General features: G+C 35.4%; 2 protein-coding genes across 4 annotated transcripts; both read right to left on the reverse strand.

Moving 5' to 3' along the window:
- Positions 1-670: 670 nt before the first annotated feature.
- LOC126587420 (uncharacterized) lies at positions 671-6,335 on the reverse strand. Of its 3 annotated transcripts, XR_007611068.1 has the most exons (18): positions 6,211-6,326; positions 6,010-6,108; positions 5,819-5,921; positions 5,638-5,706; positions 5,433-5,549; positions 5,253-5,326; positions 4,824-4,926; positions 4,617-4,659; positions 4,283-4,345; positions 3,606-3,835; positions 2,894-3,014; positions 2,701-2,804; positions 2,414-2,527; positions 2,162-2,332; positions 1,931-2,074; positions 1,697-1,842; positions 1,190-1,441; positions 671-1,109 (listed from the first exon to the last, which is right to left on the reverse strand). XR_007611068.1 is itself a non-coding variant. In XM_050252484.1 (17 exons), exons 2-17 carry the CDS (start codon positions 6,077-6,079, stop codon positions 1,290-1,292), a joined length of 1,824 nt encoding a protein of 607 aa, XP_050108441.1. In that variant the 5' UTR covers positions 6,080-6,102; positions 6,211-6,335; the 3' UTR covers positions 1,089-1,289. The 3 variants fall into 3 exon arrangements, 2 of the variants coding, with proteins under 2 accessions (XP_050108441.1, XP_050108440.1); XM_050252484.1 differs by having other exon boundaries at positions 1,089-1,441; positions 6,010-6,102; positions 6,211-6,335; XM_050252483.1 differs by having other exon boundaries at positions 1,089-1,441.
- A 1,115-nt stretch (positions 6,336-7,450) lies between these two features.
- On the reverse strand, positions 7,451-10,737 carry LOC126584154 (GDSL esterase/lipase At4g28780-like). The gene is made up of 5 exons (XM_050248621.1): positions 10,417-10,737; positions 10,196-10,323; positions 8,988-9,230; positions 8,165-8,417; positions 7,451-7,850 (listed from the first exon to the last, which is right to left on the reverse strand). Exons 1-5 carry the CDS (start codon positions 10,664-10,666, stop codon positions 7,618-7,620), a joined length of 1,107 nt encoding a protein of 368 aa, XP_050104578.1. The 5' UTR covers positions 10,667-10,737; the 3' UTR covers positions 7,451-7,617.
- Positions 10,738-13,208: the final 2,471 nt, after the last annotated feature.

The following is a 13,208-nucleotide window of genomic DNA, read 5'->3' on the forward strand; positions in this document are numbered from 1 at the left end:
TAAGGGGATGAGGAGTGTGCTAATTGCTAAGCTTCACAATGAGCTTGTAATAATGTGGTTCAAATTCGTCTTTGACGAGAGTCGAACTTAAAATCTCGAATGAAGATAAATATTACTAAACTGTAATACTAAATGGCAGGAAAATAATTTATTAAAAGAGAGAGAAAATAAAAAAGCCTAACTTGATGACAAAGCCTAGCCAACAACCTTTTCGACAATTGGACAGCGCAAAGTTAAAAATAAAATAATAGGTTTAAAAGTGGCCTACCTTTGCTTTGTTTGCTTAATTATGTTAGGTTAATAGTATGAAAATACTAAAATACCCCTATCTAAGTGGGGATGGTGTCAATATGTTGTATAAATGGTTTGACCTTTACAGGTTGGCTGGTTCAGCCTTTTTGGGTTGCTGGGTGAGATTTGGAAACTAAATTATGCTATTCTTTATCAAAGCTTTTGATCAATTGGATGAGCTTTTAGAACTTGTAGATGTGCAACAATGGAGGACTTAAACCGAAACGATTCCAACCGTTGCGCTTCATTTGGTTGTTTTGGGTTTGAGGGGTTGTGTTTTCGATTGAGGTTTAGTCTGTACAAAAACTGTATCGTGCTCACCCATGGTTCAAGTTAGAATTTCTTGGTCCCAAGTTCGAACCCTCTCTACCCACCCTACTTATAAATCGACCATGATCGTCGAAATGCTCGTGCCATAAACGGAACCGTCTGGTTGAAAATGTGTTGTACAAGTTACCATTACCACCATATGCCCTTTAGTTCTAGCAGCAACAATTTGCTTGTTTTTGTGATGGTTCCGTTTTGAGCAATGGATGTGATGGATACATAACAAAACACAATAGGTAGAAGCCCATACCCTTGTATCTTATAGTGGTGGTGAGTAGTGGCAACCACTTCTTTATGTGACTTGCTACACAAGACAGAACTGTCTTCAACTTCCCGTCGAAGCTCCAAACGTGAGAAGAGCGTGCTAAGGTTAGGGTTCAGGCAGTCGCTGGCGCACAGGCTGATTCAACGGGCGCGGGTGATCGACTATAGCATTTCCCAACTCAAAAAGTTTATGTAGCATGCCAAAGTTTCCGAACAGTCCCACATCACTTAATAGGATAATCCATCAGTAAGAGACTTTACAATACATCAAACCCCTTAAAAAGAACCAACAACTGAAGCATAATACCTGCATAACTTTGCCGCACAGCTGAGAAATTTTGGTACATCCAATGGGGTCATTTGCATAACAAGTGTTGAATAAAACTACAGTGTGATAGCCATCCCATCTAAGGATCATCGTCATAGGGTGCACCCACAGTTTGTGAAGACGAAAGAATGAAAACGGGCTTTCCATTACATTGGGCGTCGGCAAGCATAGAGGCATAACCTGATTGATTATCCCAAGTATTTCCCCTCAAGTCCAGATGTTCAAGATGACCTAATAGATAAACTTATTCAGCAACAGGCTTAACAAGGGCATATAAAATTATTTCACTTCCTATTAACTACGATTTCACATGAACACTTTGCTTTCATTTATTCACTAACAGTCTTTGAACCGAAAGAGTGATAAACAGAGAAGGTCTAAATAATTTGGTAATGCTAATATAGACGATGAGGCCTGGCAGCAGCAGAAAGTTAATAATCAGATGACATTAGCTACTTAGAAAAACTCGGTACAGTAAATAAATACCTTTAGCAGCTTTAATGGCAGAGCATACGATGGTCAAGGAGTTTAAAGGCAAAAGATTATATGCAACATTGACTGTAACAAGTTCTGGTGCCCTTGATATCAGGTTTACCAAAAACTTTGCAGCTTCAATTCCTCCACGGTTTTTGCTACACAATTTAAAAATAAGATCAATCTACTGGCGTCAACTACAATCTTATATATAAAATAGAAGAAAAAGTATCTAGCATTTTGAACCTTATGTTGATCTCAACTAGCTTCAAATCCTTAGTTATGCCATCTTGCAGTTCCCGAAAACCAGATAAACCCAATCCAATGCCTTCAACATTGAGTACTTGAATTGATGCAGACAAGATTTTTCCCAAAGCTGGTGCTACTTGGCTACATAAGAGTATCGACACATTAAGTATTGAGAAAGAAACATAAGTAATGATATGTAATGTCGAAGCCAGTGTCATCCAGACAAACCTGCCGAGGTCGTTATCAGCAACAGACAGAGACTTCAATGGTCTTTTTAGGGTTGAAAGGGTATCTATGAGTAGAGTCACCCCATCACAGGAAAGTTCACAACTCTCCAACATTAAATCAGCATAAGGAGTGCACTTTTCAGATGCTTCGACAAAATACGGAATTAGACTCCTGATACATTGATGACTTAGAATATTAAACCTTGTGCTTATAATGCTCAATGCATATGTGGAGATTGAAAATTCAACCAACCTGATTCCATCATCCTCAATAGGATTATCACTAATATCCAAGACCTCCAACTTAGGCATGTGAACGAGAGCGTATCTAAGGCCATCAACATCATCTTTGTTTAGATTATTTCCCCTAAAAGTACAAGTTATACAAGGAGTGAAATCAGGTTTCTGCCCAGGGTAATCAATGTAAAGCACTGGTGATGCACCTTTTGAAGTTCGGTGATCTATTTATGACTGCCACAAATTTTTATTTGAAGGGATAGAAATTTGCTTAGAAGGCAAAAAGTAATTATAAGTTTATACCTTAAATTGAGGACTCGCAATGATTGCAAGGACTTTCCAGTTCCCAAAGGTATGGGAGGGCCACTTGGTGATCTCCAATAGAGTTCAGAAAGCCAGCCTGATATCTGCATGGTTTTGTATCGAGTTTCATGTTAGTTTATGGTGGATTCAAAAAGAAATGTAAAATACCTTTGTTAATGAAATATCATCTTACATTGTTATCTGAAAGGTCAAGGATGGATAGACTAGAAGAAGCATTTATAAGAGTGCCAAAAACCATTTTTGCAAAATTCCGGCCAAGGTGGTTGTCAGAGAGTTTTAATGAATACAAGGACCTGATAGCAAAAGAAGACAAATGTCAGAAGCACGAATGTACAATTGGAGCAATTAGTTTATCATCAATGTAAATGAATGCCCATGGATATACAATTCAGAAAGAACAAAAAAAGTGTTATAGTAATGAGCATGAATCAAGATTTCTAACTTTTTCGCAGATGATTCATGATTGTAAATAATGAAGGTCTAAGGTAGAAGTAATTGACCTAACTTTTCCTATTTATCTGTACATCTTTAGTTAAACTTGCTTTTAACTGCCACTAGAATTATATATTAAGTGCACCAAAGAAAAACAGGCATTAAAAGACACCTTAGTCATCAAAACTGAATTCCAAATACATAAAACTTCAAGACTAGAATCCTGAAAGGATCATAATAAAGTTTTATTTAAACAGCCAAAGCCTCTAACGACCAACTATGCAACAGTTTATTTATATACTAAGAAGTAAGCATACAGCATAAAGTTTTTTTACTGCCCATTTATTTATTTACATTCAAGTTTTCATGTCACTTCAACCAATAACAGCACACACCATATAAAACAAATGCATGGATTTAAATTATGCCTGAAATTTGAATAACAGACATACCTTCCCGATGACAAAAACGACACTAGTCCGAGAGGTAAGGAAAGTGGGTTTGTTTCAAGGAAGTTTGATGTGCTGATTGAGAAGCTTTTTATGCCGTGAGTTTGCACACTGTTTCTGGATAGAGAACAACAAATTTCATCGATAGAAGCTGAAGAAAGCTTGCAGTGAATGAGCTCAAGTGATGTTAAACTTTCACTATTCTGGCTCAGAAGTTTGCATAATCCAGCAATCTGTAGAAAATTAGAAATGCATATGGAATCAGACATTTGATTAAATCAACACTTAGGAAGTTGAAAGGAAGCATTTAGCCTACACATAAACAGCAAATCTGTATATCATTTATTGAATATGGGAGTTGGCTGCTAGCTTTAAAATAAAATGACAGGAGGTTTGTGTTTTGATATAGCATGTACAACATGTATTTCATAGCGTGAGAGCAGTATCTTTCTATGCATTTAACACATGACATCTATATAAACTAGGAGTAGCTGCTCACTTTAGCCAATCTCATCCACTCAAAGAAACGTTTTTCATGAGACAAGGCAATTAAAAGAAACTGGTTGAGGCACCCTACAGAAATTTTCAAATGATTTCTATTTTTATGGGGGAGTGGTCAATTATTGAGAAGGATACATATTCCGTCTTAGTAACATTGAAGGAGAAAGAACTGAGCTTACATGCTCCTTTGATCTGATCCACCTTAATTCCAATCTCTGCAATCGGCTGTTCCTCAATAAATGCTGCAACAGATTAGCATTAATGCAAAGTGACTAGCGGATAAAGAAACTCAAGCCATTAAGTTAGAAATATGGACATGTAATACATAGATTGACTTCAACTCAGACCATTTTCTGTTCCAACTAAATGGGTTCAGCTACATATACAGCACAATCGGAGCACCAATATAGATAAATAAGACTTAGTTACCCCTTTGATCGCAAATGTTAATAACTAATACAAAAAGTGTTTTCGACTTGTGATTAGCATATGAACATAAGCAGAGTAACTTACAGAAATTTCTGCACCACAGAGAACATTCTGAAGTCTCAGGCATCTGAACAAAGATAAGAACAGAAAGTATAAGATAATCTTTACATAAAGGAAGAAGAAAAGGACAGAGAAAAAGACAAAGTGTGAAGTAATTAAAATTTGAGCACGCAGCCCGCTCTCCACTCTTGGAGTAACAAAGAACTTTGCACTCCTAATATACTTACTTACCTGGCATAATAACCAAATTGTTGGCAATGATGATGTAGTTCGGAATAATCACAAGTTGAATTATGCACAAAGCCCTCACAACCTATCAATCCCAATATAGATTCTGCACAAAAAAAATATGATGAAATACACCATGTATTAGATTATTACAACCATCAGAAATGCAACAGGGGACGGTTCCTAATGGAGGTATAAAGGAGAGAGTTTCGAATGAGACATTGAAAATGGTACTTTTGCTTGTGGCAATTAGCAAAACATGCATATTCAAGTGATTAAATTTCAGACTGAGTAAGTAGGTAAAGCTTCTATTCAAGCTTGTAAAGAAGCTCGACTTTAAATTGATCTTCCTACTTTCAACAGAACCTCAACCAGATACCTCAAATAATAGGAATTATACAAAATCCAAGCACCCTAATTCCTAGCTAGTACCTGGAATCCTGGTTTCACTGAGGCGCCCATCAAATGACGGCAGTGAAGCTATCTCAGCTACGGCATCTAGGCAACTGTTCTTTATGATTTCATACAACAAACATGCCGAATCAACCATGAATAAACAATAGCAATCATCGCTGATCAATCTTTCACCAAGAAACAACAAGAAAGGCATACTTTTGAAGATGCATTTCCCAATAAATTCGTTGCCAGTCCAGCGGTTCAATCCCAATGTCTAGCTCGGGCCACCGCACCTTCGACAAATTCCTCCAGGCCGCATTGAATTTCCAACTCCTGCAACAAAATGTAAGCACTTTCATAATTCTTCCAATTCCTCTCTACATTCAACCAAACAAACCAAAAAAACTCAATTCTTGCCCACCTTCCGCGCTTTCTACCATTCCGGAGTCCTTCATCTGCAAACTCACGGTCATCCCAGTCACCGTAAGCCCTGCTCGAACACAAAACCGGATAAAAATCCAAACATAACCAGAATGTTGAAAACCAAATCATAATATAAAATTCAAAATTTCTAAAACCTTTAGATTAGTTTTCTTACTTACATCGCGGTCTGTAGCTTTTCCAACCCCAACGGAGGCAACCGGGAAGCGAGAGCATCGAGCAGGTCCCATGGAAGCTCCTTGACAATCGGTAAAAGATCATCGCCTACAAAACCGACAAATTAACCATTTTCTTAAGTAAATGCAGGGTTTATGAAAATAATGTGAATTTTATAAAGCTTCAAGGAAATTACCGCGAACCAGTTCGTTTTTTACTGCGTCTACGCACAAGGAGAGCAGCGATGGAATTTCACCTTCACTCATGCTTCAGAATAACCAATCTGAATCTGCGACTTTGTTAAAAAATATATAATTTTTCAATAATTTTTTTCTAAGATAATCGAATTTTAATTATTTTTGTGAACTAACTGGAATTGTAGATTAATTGGACTCACCGGGAAGCTTCCAGAAGCTGAGCGCAGGAAGTAGAAGACGAAGAAGAAGAAGGCTGGGGTTGGTCGGACGTCGAAGACGGAGAAATAAGTCAAAACCAAGGTATTAAATATCCATGATATTGCAAATATCTTGGTTCAAAAACGGAAATTTCGATGGAAATATCGAGATATTATCAATATCGATAAAAATTGAATAAAAACAATGGAAATTATAAGAAAAACTTGGAAATTTTTATTAAAACTTTGCAGGATGTTTATTTAGTCAATTAGCTATTAGTTTATCACAAAAAAATTGCAAGGAAATGCATTGCATGATAGATATAACTGATTTAAGTTGATTATATAGCGAGCTGTCAAACATTGTGAGTTAGAAAATATGTAGTAATTAATGAAAGAAATTTAAACACACCATAATCATTTATATATAATGAATTAATACAATATTTTACACTTTATACATTGCATGATAAGATACATGAGTAACTTAGCAAGGTCTAAAATATCGATGATATCGGAAATATCGGTAGTCCAAAAACACGGAAATTTCGATGAAAATATCGGGATATTATGGATATTTTAGACCATGGTCAAATCCATAAGCTGCAAGATGAAGGGGACGTTGACGACGTCGTTTGGTTCGGAAAGCGGGCTAAGGAAATCTATTGGGCTGTGACAGCGTTGGGCCGTTATTTACCTTTAAATCAAATATTCTGCACTTATTTTGTGCTCTTTATTATTAATCAACACATACACGTGTTAAGTTTCTGATAGGCTTAAAGAGTTAAGTTTATGAATACGTGTCAATCAATAATAGATGTCATAAAGAAGTTACACACAAAATGAATACAGAAATTTTTAACTCGCCACACACAAAATGAATACAGAAAATTTTAACTCGCTTATTAGGAACTTTGTTCACTCGCACATAGGGGTGGAAGTTGGAATGGTGTTTTCAATTCCGACAATAAAATTTGGGTTGAGTAGGGTGTTTTATTCTTGCCTAAATTCGGATCTCTCTTTCCGTAACTTAGATGAATATACCATACTTACCTTATTTGTTAAAAAAGAAAAGAAGATAAATACGTTTGTCGAAAGTCCGGTTTATCAACCGACAAATGAGGAGAAAATAAAACTTGAGACTTCCTTCAATAACATTGAGAAGAGAAGTAACACTTAACGAAGCTTAGCATAAGACGAGCAAATATAATGCAGTCGAATTGTATGGCAAGCTATGAGACAATTTGCATAAACAATGTAATTAATTAAGCTCTTACATCTTAAGTTCCCATGTCAATTATTGACAAAGCCAGAACATATAAGAACACTACATAATCATTACAAAATAGCATAATACAAGCAGGTAATTAACCACTATAAGAGGTTAATTAATTTGTAAATTAATACTAATTAGGTCATGGAGTCCAAGGCCATTATGGTGCTTAAGTTCATTGGGTTCATGTACTTGCTAGACCCGGACATAATCTGCTGCACAATTAGCCTGGTTGCTTTCTCAGTTGGATGGAAAGCATCCCAGAAAGCATAGAGATCCCTGTTTGGGCACAGGTTTGACAATCTATTGCACTGTCCCAACCCATTATAGGGTCCTTGTCCACAACATGCCACTTTTGATGTCACAAAACCTGTCAAAGATGAATCAAATACATTACTTTCATAGGCTAACCAAATATTGATTAAAAGACTCTAAACACTCCGTTTGGTGGCCAAGACCAGACACGATTGGAATTGAGTCCAAGTCAATTTTGTGTAAGTTATATGTTAGATGAAACTAACTTGAACGACACTATATGTTGAACTATCCTCTGATTTAACAAGTCCTTATCAACATTTATAAGTTCATTGAGCAACGATCGAGGCATTAATCTGAATATAATTGGATGGTTGAGTTCAGACTGAGCCATCAAACAAAGGGTTCTTGAGGGTTATGGGGACAAACCAAATTTTTGGGGGTCGGAAATGAAGTCCATGTGCATATCAAATGCATTAGCAGTGATAAAAATATCTGAACCGAGCTGCTTGTTGAGTCCTTGAACCATCTGGACGAGTTGTGGGTTGAAGATTGCTCCTGCATTTTGTAGTTCTGGGTTGCACTCACCATTTTGACTCCTCTGGGCTAGCTCAGATGGAACACAACCCAATGGGCCTGTACCAGTCACCAATACCTTCCGGGCTCCTAATTCGTATAATCTCTGCATGTAATTTACAACATTGTAACAAAACAAAAAAAATTAAATTTCACGTGGTGTAATCAATTCATTCAAGTTATAACATATGATTAGTAAGTAATGATAGTATATGATAATATTCCATTACCACACAATAATTTATTTAAGTTCTTGTGTAGAACAATTTCCTCAATATATAATGTGACAAATTTTACGTGGAATTATAAACCAATTCTGCCAACTTGCGTTAATTTCTCATACATAATTGTCAAATGCACACCACATGAGAGAGTAAATTTGACGAATTTCATACAAATAATCAACATAAGTGACATATATACTTAGTTTGAAACGATTTACAAAGATTAGTCATTTTCACACTCTCATTTCTTCTTGTGCACTTCACCTCTCTTTTGATTTGTTATGGCTAAAAAAATAAAATAAAGAGTGCATGTGGAGAAAAGAGTCTCCGCAAATCACTTCCCTTACAAACTACAAGAACCAAGTTCAGTACATTTAAAAATATAGGAACGAAAATGGAACTTTGTGAAATTTACAGGGACTAAAAACGCGGTTTAACCATAAGTACATTACCAGGAGAATTTTTCGGTACTCGGAGATGAGGTAACGGGAAAAATCGGGGACGGAGTATTGCCGTGATCGTAAAGAGAAAGGTTGGATGAAATAGTTGTTGACGAAGTCATTGCCACCAAGCGTTATGAGCACAAGTGCATTGTTCACCAGCCGTGTTGCCTGCTCGGCTCCAACAAGTGCAGTCAGCCGTTGCTGGTATTGTTGGAAATATTCAAACTGCATGGAGATCCTTATTATGGTAATCTGCAGTAAATAAAAAGAACACAAACACAATTAACATTACAGATTAATTAATTAATTAACAATTATACTTGTCATTTAATAAAACTCTCACTAATATTTCGAGTTCTTTTCCTAGCAGAAGTCAAATAATTTTTTTTTTTTTGGTACAAGCAGAAGATAAATATAGGCAACAATAATTAGGATAAGGCTTATTAGTCAAAATGATCTTTGAGATTTGCATAATTTCTCACTTTGATCCCTGAGATTTGAAATCGATAGAATTGGTCCCTGAGTTTGTCCACAATCAATCATTTTAGTCATTAAGTGAAAAATCTTCATATAATAAGGATAAAATGACAAAAATACCCTCAATTTTGGTAAAATCATTTTGGCCTATTGTTAATTAAATTGAGAGTAATTTTGTCATTTTGATCCTTATTTAACATAATTTTTCACCCAATGACCAAAATGATTGATGGTGGACAATCTCAAAGACCACTTCTATGGATTTCAAATCTCAGAGATCAAAGTGAGGAGTTAGGCAAATCTCAATGACCATTTTGGGTAAAAAGCCTAAGGATAATAAAGTATGAAAAGTCTCAATTATTGTAGAAAGACTAAACTAGTTGTCGTTATACCATACGCACGCGTGCTGGACTTGCAATTTGCATGCAACAATGCATGACATACATTACAAATTTACGGTGATTATCGTTTTATACTCTGATGAAAAGATGATCCGTCACACATAGAAGAGATGATGTTTGACAAAAAAAATTACAAAAGAATTTTCTCAAATTTTTTTTATTGATTTCATTTATTTTTCTTTTTGGTTTCACATAGTTTCTAACTTAATTAACCCATAAAGTAGAGCTAGCTAGCTTGAGCATAAGCTATAACTAATTTCCTTTTTTTAGAAAATAAAACTTGTAACAAAAAAAGTACTAATTAGAAAATGTGTGTAATGTTCTTGTGTAGAGACTTACAAATTGAACCCCGGTATCGTTGAGGATTCCAATTCCTGCAGAAGCAAAGTTGGCTCCAATAAGCAGCTTTTCTCCTGTGAGCTCACTACTCAAATAGGGCAACACGCGTTCAGATCCAATTTGCTCACCTATGTATTACACATGTCACATGATTCATGTGAGAAATGGGGGAAATGTAATTAAATTAAACTAGCTAGCTAGATCGATGGTGATCATAGTACTGATAATGTCGGGGAGGTTTAAGCCGTTGGAGAAGCGGCCGGTGGGGCGGTGGGTCGGAAAATCAATGCCGTAGGGAGGAGAGTCGGCACGTGCAGTGGTCGCTAAGTAGTTGTTGTTGCCACTGTCGACGAGTGAGTCCCCAAACACAAAGAAAGCACGAGCTGCCTCGGCTTCAGGTGCAATTGCCGCCATTGCCACTATCAGAGCGACAGCAGCAAAGACCTTGCAGCTGGGAGTTGTACCTGACATACTCTCTAGGTTAAGTTCTCTTCGTTGAGGCCAGGTTGGTACGAATGGTTATGGCTTCTGATCAGTTCCAAGAGTTGTACCTTTATATAGAGTTTAAGTTGTGAAAAGCTGCGGGCTAGATTTTGGAGGTTCATGATATGTAAATATTAATTGTTTTGTTTGTTGAGGCCATGGAAATAAATGAGCTATTTTTTATTTTTGGTTATATTAGAGAGTTTCAAATCCTGAACGTAGTGTATTCTTATCTATCGCAATGCACACTCTCACTGTTAGGTAATCCCAATATGAATATGACAAATTATGCATGCACCATAATATACTTTTCTTTGTGAAATTAATCACCAAAAATACAATTGCAGTCTATGTGAGGAAAACTTAGACGTAGCAAGTATGCATTTTGGTTGTATTTTTATCTCACATCACGTGAATCTGCATATACATCGGAATCTTGCAAACTTCTCTCTTTTCACTTGTAGAGTTGTGTTTTGCATGTTCTTATTAAACCATTAACCTGTTTTTTCTTCGAACGGCGAACGACTACCATTTCTTTGGACAATAGATTCTATGAAAACAAGACTGCGGCTTATAAATTTGCAACTAATGCTATTTGATTTGCAAAATAATGAAGTAAAAGGGCTGACTGTTGGGCAGATTGTAATTATGGCTTGCTTGGTGTACTATGCATCTGTGGTTCTTTATACAATGAGTAATGTTAGGGATACTCAATTTGGAGATTAAATGACATGGAAGTTGATGTGATTGGTTTATTACTTAAGCGTTGATGGACGTGCTCATTTTTATTGGTGACACATCATTTAGTTTGCAATTTTAGTCTCTAAATTGAGTCTCCCTAGCATTACTCTTATACATTTATTTATAAATAAGTTAGATTGCATGCAGGAAGATATTGTTTTTTCAAGATATATATTAGAAGTTCATGACCCCTTGGCTGATTGTTGCGGCCCCTACGTAGTCTAGACCGAAATATCTTCAAACGTTATTGAGCTTGTATTTTCTCAGAAAACAAATCCATGCAGAGGACATATTTGAGGGGATTTTTTTCACTTTAATTTTTGTTAAGAGGCTATCTGACAGCCTGACATGGTAGGAATAAGTCCTTTTCAAATGACAACGTAGTTCTCACACTTTTTTGTGTTCTGGAATCTGGAAATGTGCAATATTTTCGGTCGATACAGTGCCAACTTAGGGCGCCATGTGAGAAACATAAATGAGCAGGCTTGTAGTAGATGAAGTCCTGGTTTGGGGTTGCAATGACTTAAAAAGAAAGCAGTTTGAAGGTAGTTGGCAGATCAAAAGAGAGCTGGTATTTTTTCGAAATTGTAGAGACCGACACAAAAAAAGCGGAAGCATGACAGAGTGCTGCTTCTAAAAATTGGCTTTTTTTTTCTTTCCAAAGCATGCGGGTGCACAATGAGTTTTAGTGAATCTTTCTAAATACCAGTAACAGAGTTCGTTTTTAGACCATCTCCAACTTTTGGGGATAAAGCTTAAAATTTTAAGCCATAACTCAGAAACTATTGTTTTACTTCAACCCTTTTAGATCATCTCCAATATCTGGGGATAAAGCTTAAAAATTTAAGTTAGAAAATTTTAAGCTATAACCCAGAAACTATTTTTCTCTTCCAACGCTTATAGTTTAAAATTTTAGTTTGAGATTATTAAATAATGACTTTAGCCTAATTTTTTTTTGATAACTTTTTTGAAAATAAAATTTATGTAGACTACCCTAATTTATTTTTATGAACATTTTAATCTAAAAATATTTAAATTCTGATAAGTAATTAAAAATCATACAAATACATAGGTATTTAAAAAGTTTTAAGTTAAATTTGATTTAAATGATTTTCTTAAATGATTTTAGACGTTATATTTAATTTTGAGCCGTAAAATCGTTTTTTTACTATTAGATTTGATCTCATTTGATCATAGCCATTAGATTATAAGTAAAAAAAAATGTTTGAAATATGACAGTTTGGTGTGTTCAGAATAATTTAAGCCAGACTTAAATCCTGGGGGGAATTTAGCCCAGATATATATTTTCTCCCCATGGCTTATTTTTGCCCAATGGTTGGAAATGGTTTGGGGGGGGGGGGGGGTTTAAGGCTTATATTTTAAGTTTTATCCCATGAGTTGGAGATGGTCTTATGGCTTAAAATTTTAGCCTAGGGTTATTAAATAATGATTTTAGCCTAATTTTTTTGTTTTGGTAACTGTTTTGAAAATCAAATTTATGTAGATTATCCTAATTTATTTTTATGAACATATTAATCTAAAAACATTTAAATTTCGTGAGTAATAAAAAATCATACAAATACATAGGTATTTATAAAGTTTTAAGTTAAATTTGATTTTAAAAAATTTCTTAAATTATTTTAGACGTTAGATTTAATTTTTGGCCATCAAATCTTTTTTTCACCCTTAGATTTGATCTTATTTGATCATAGTCGTTAGATTAAAAGTAAAAAACAAAATAAGGTTTGAAATATGACAGTTTGGTAGATTCATAATAATTTAAGCCAGG

The sequence above is a fragment of the Malus sylvestris genome, chromosome 10 (assembly GCF_916048215.2).
Source record: "Malus sylvestris chromosome 10, drMalSylv7.2, whole genome shotgun sequence".
Taxonomy (NCBI): Eukaryota; Viridiplantae; Streptophyta; class Magnoliopsida; order Rosales; family Rosaceae; genus Malus; species Malus sylvestris.

Bases quoted from the DNA above. Each gene is read 5' to 3' on its own strand.
- LOC126587420 (XM_050252484.1), bottom strand. From the start codon at position 6,079: ATGAGTGAAGGTGAAATTCCATCGCTGCTCTCCTTGTGCGTAGACGCA. The intron at 5,707-5,818 runs GTAAGTAAGAAA...GTGTTCGAGCAG, and splicing joins GAAAAGCTACAGACCGCGAT to GGCTTACGGTGACTGGGATG. The intron at 4,927-5,252 runs GTACTAGCTAGG...TTTTTTGTGCAG, and splicing joins CAGTGAAACCAGGATTCCAG to AATCTATATTGGGATTGATA.
- LOC126584154 (XM_050248621.1), bottom strand. From the start codon at position 10,666: ATGTCAGGTACAACTCCCAGCTGCAAGGTCTTTGCTGCTGTCGCTCTG. The intron at 8,418-8,987 runs GTAATGTACTTA...AATTACATGCAG, and splicing joins AGTACCGAAAAATTCTCCTG to AGATTATACGAATTAGGAGC. The intron at 7,851-8,164 runs GTTTGTCCCCAT...CATCTTTGACAG, and splicing joins TTCCGACCCCCAAAAATTTG to GTTTTGTGACATCAAAAGTG.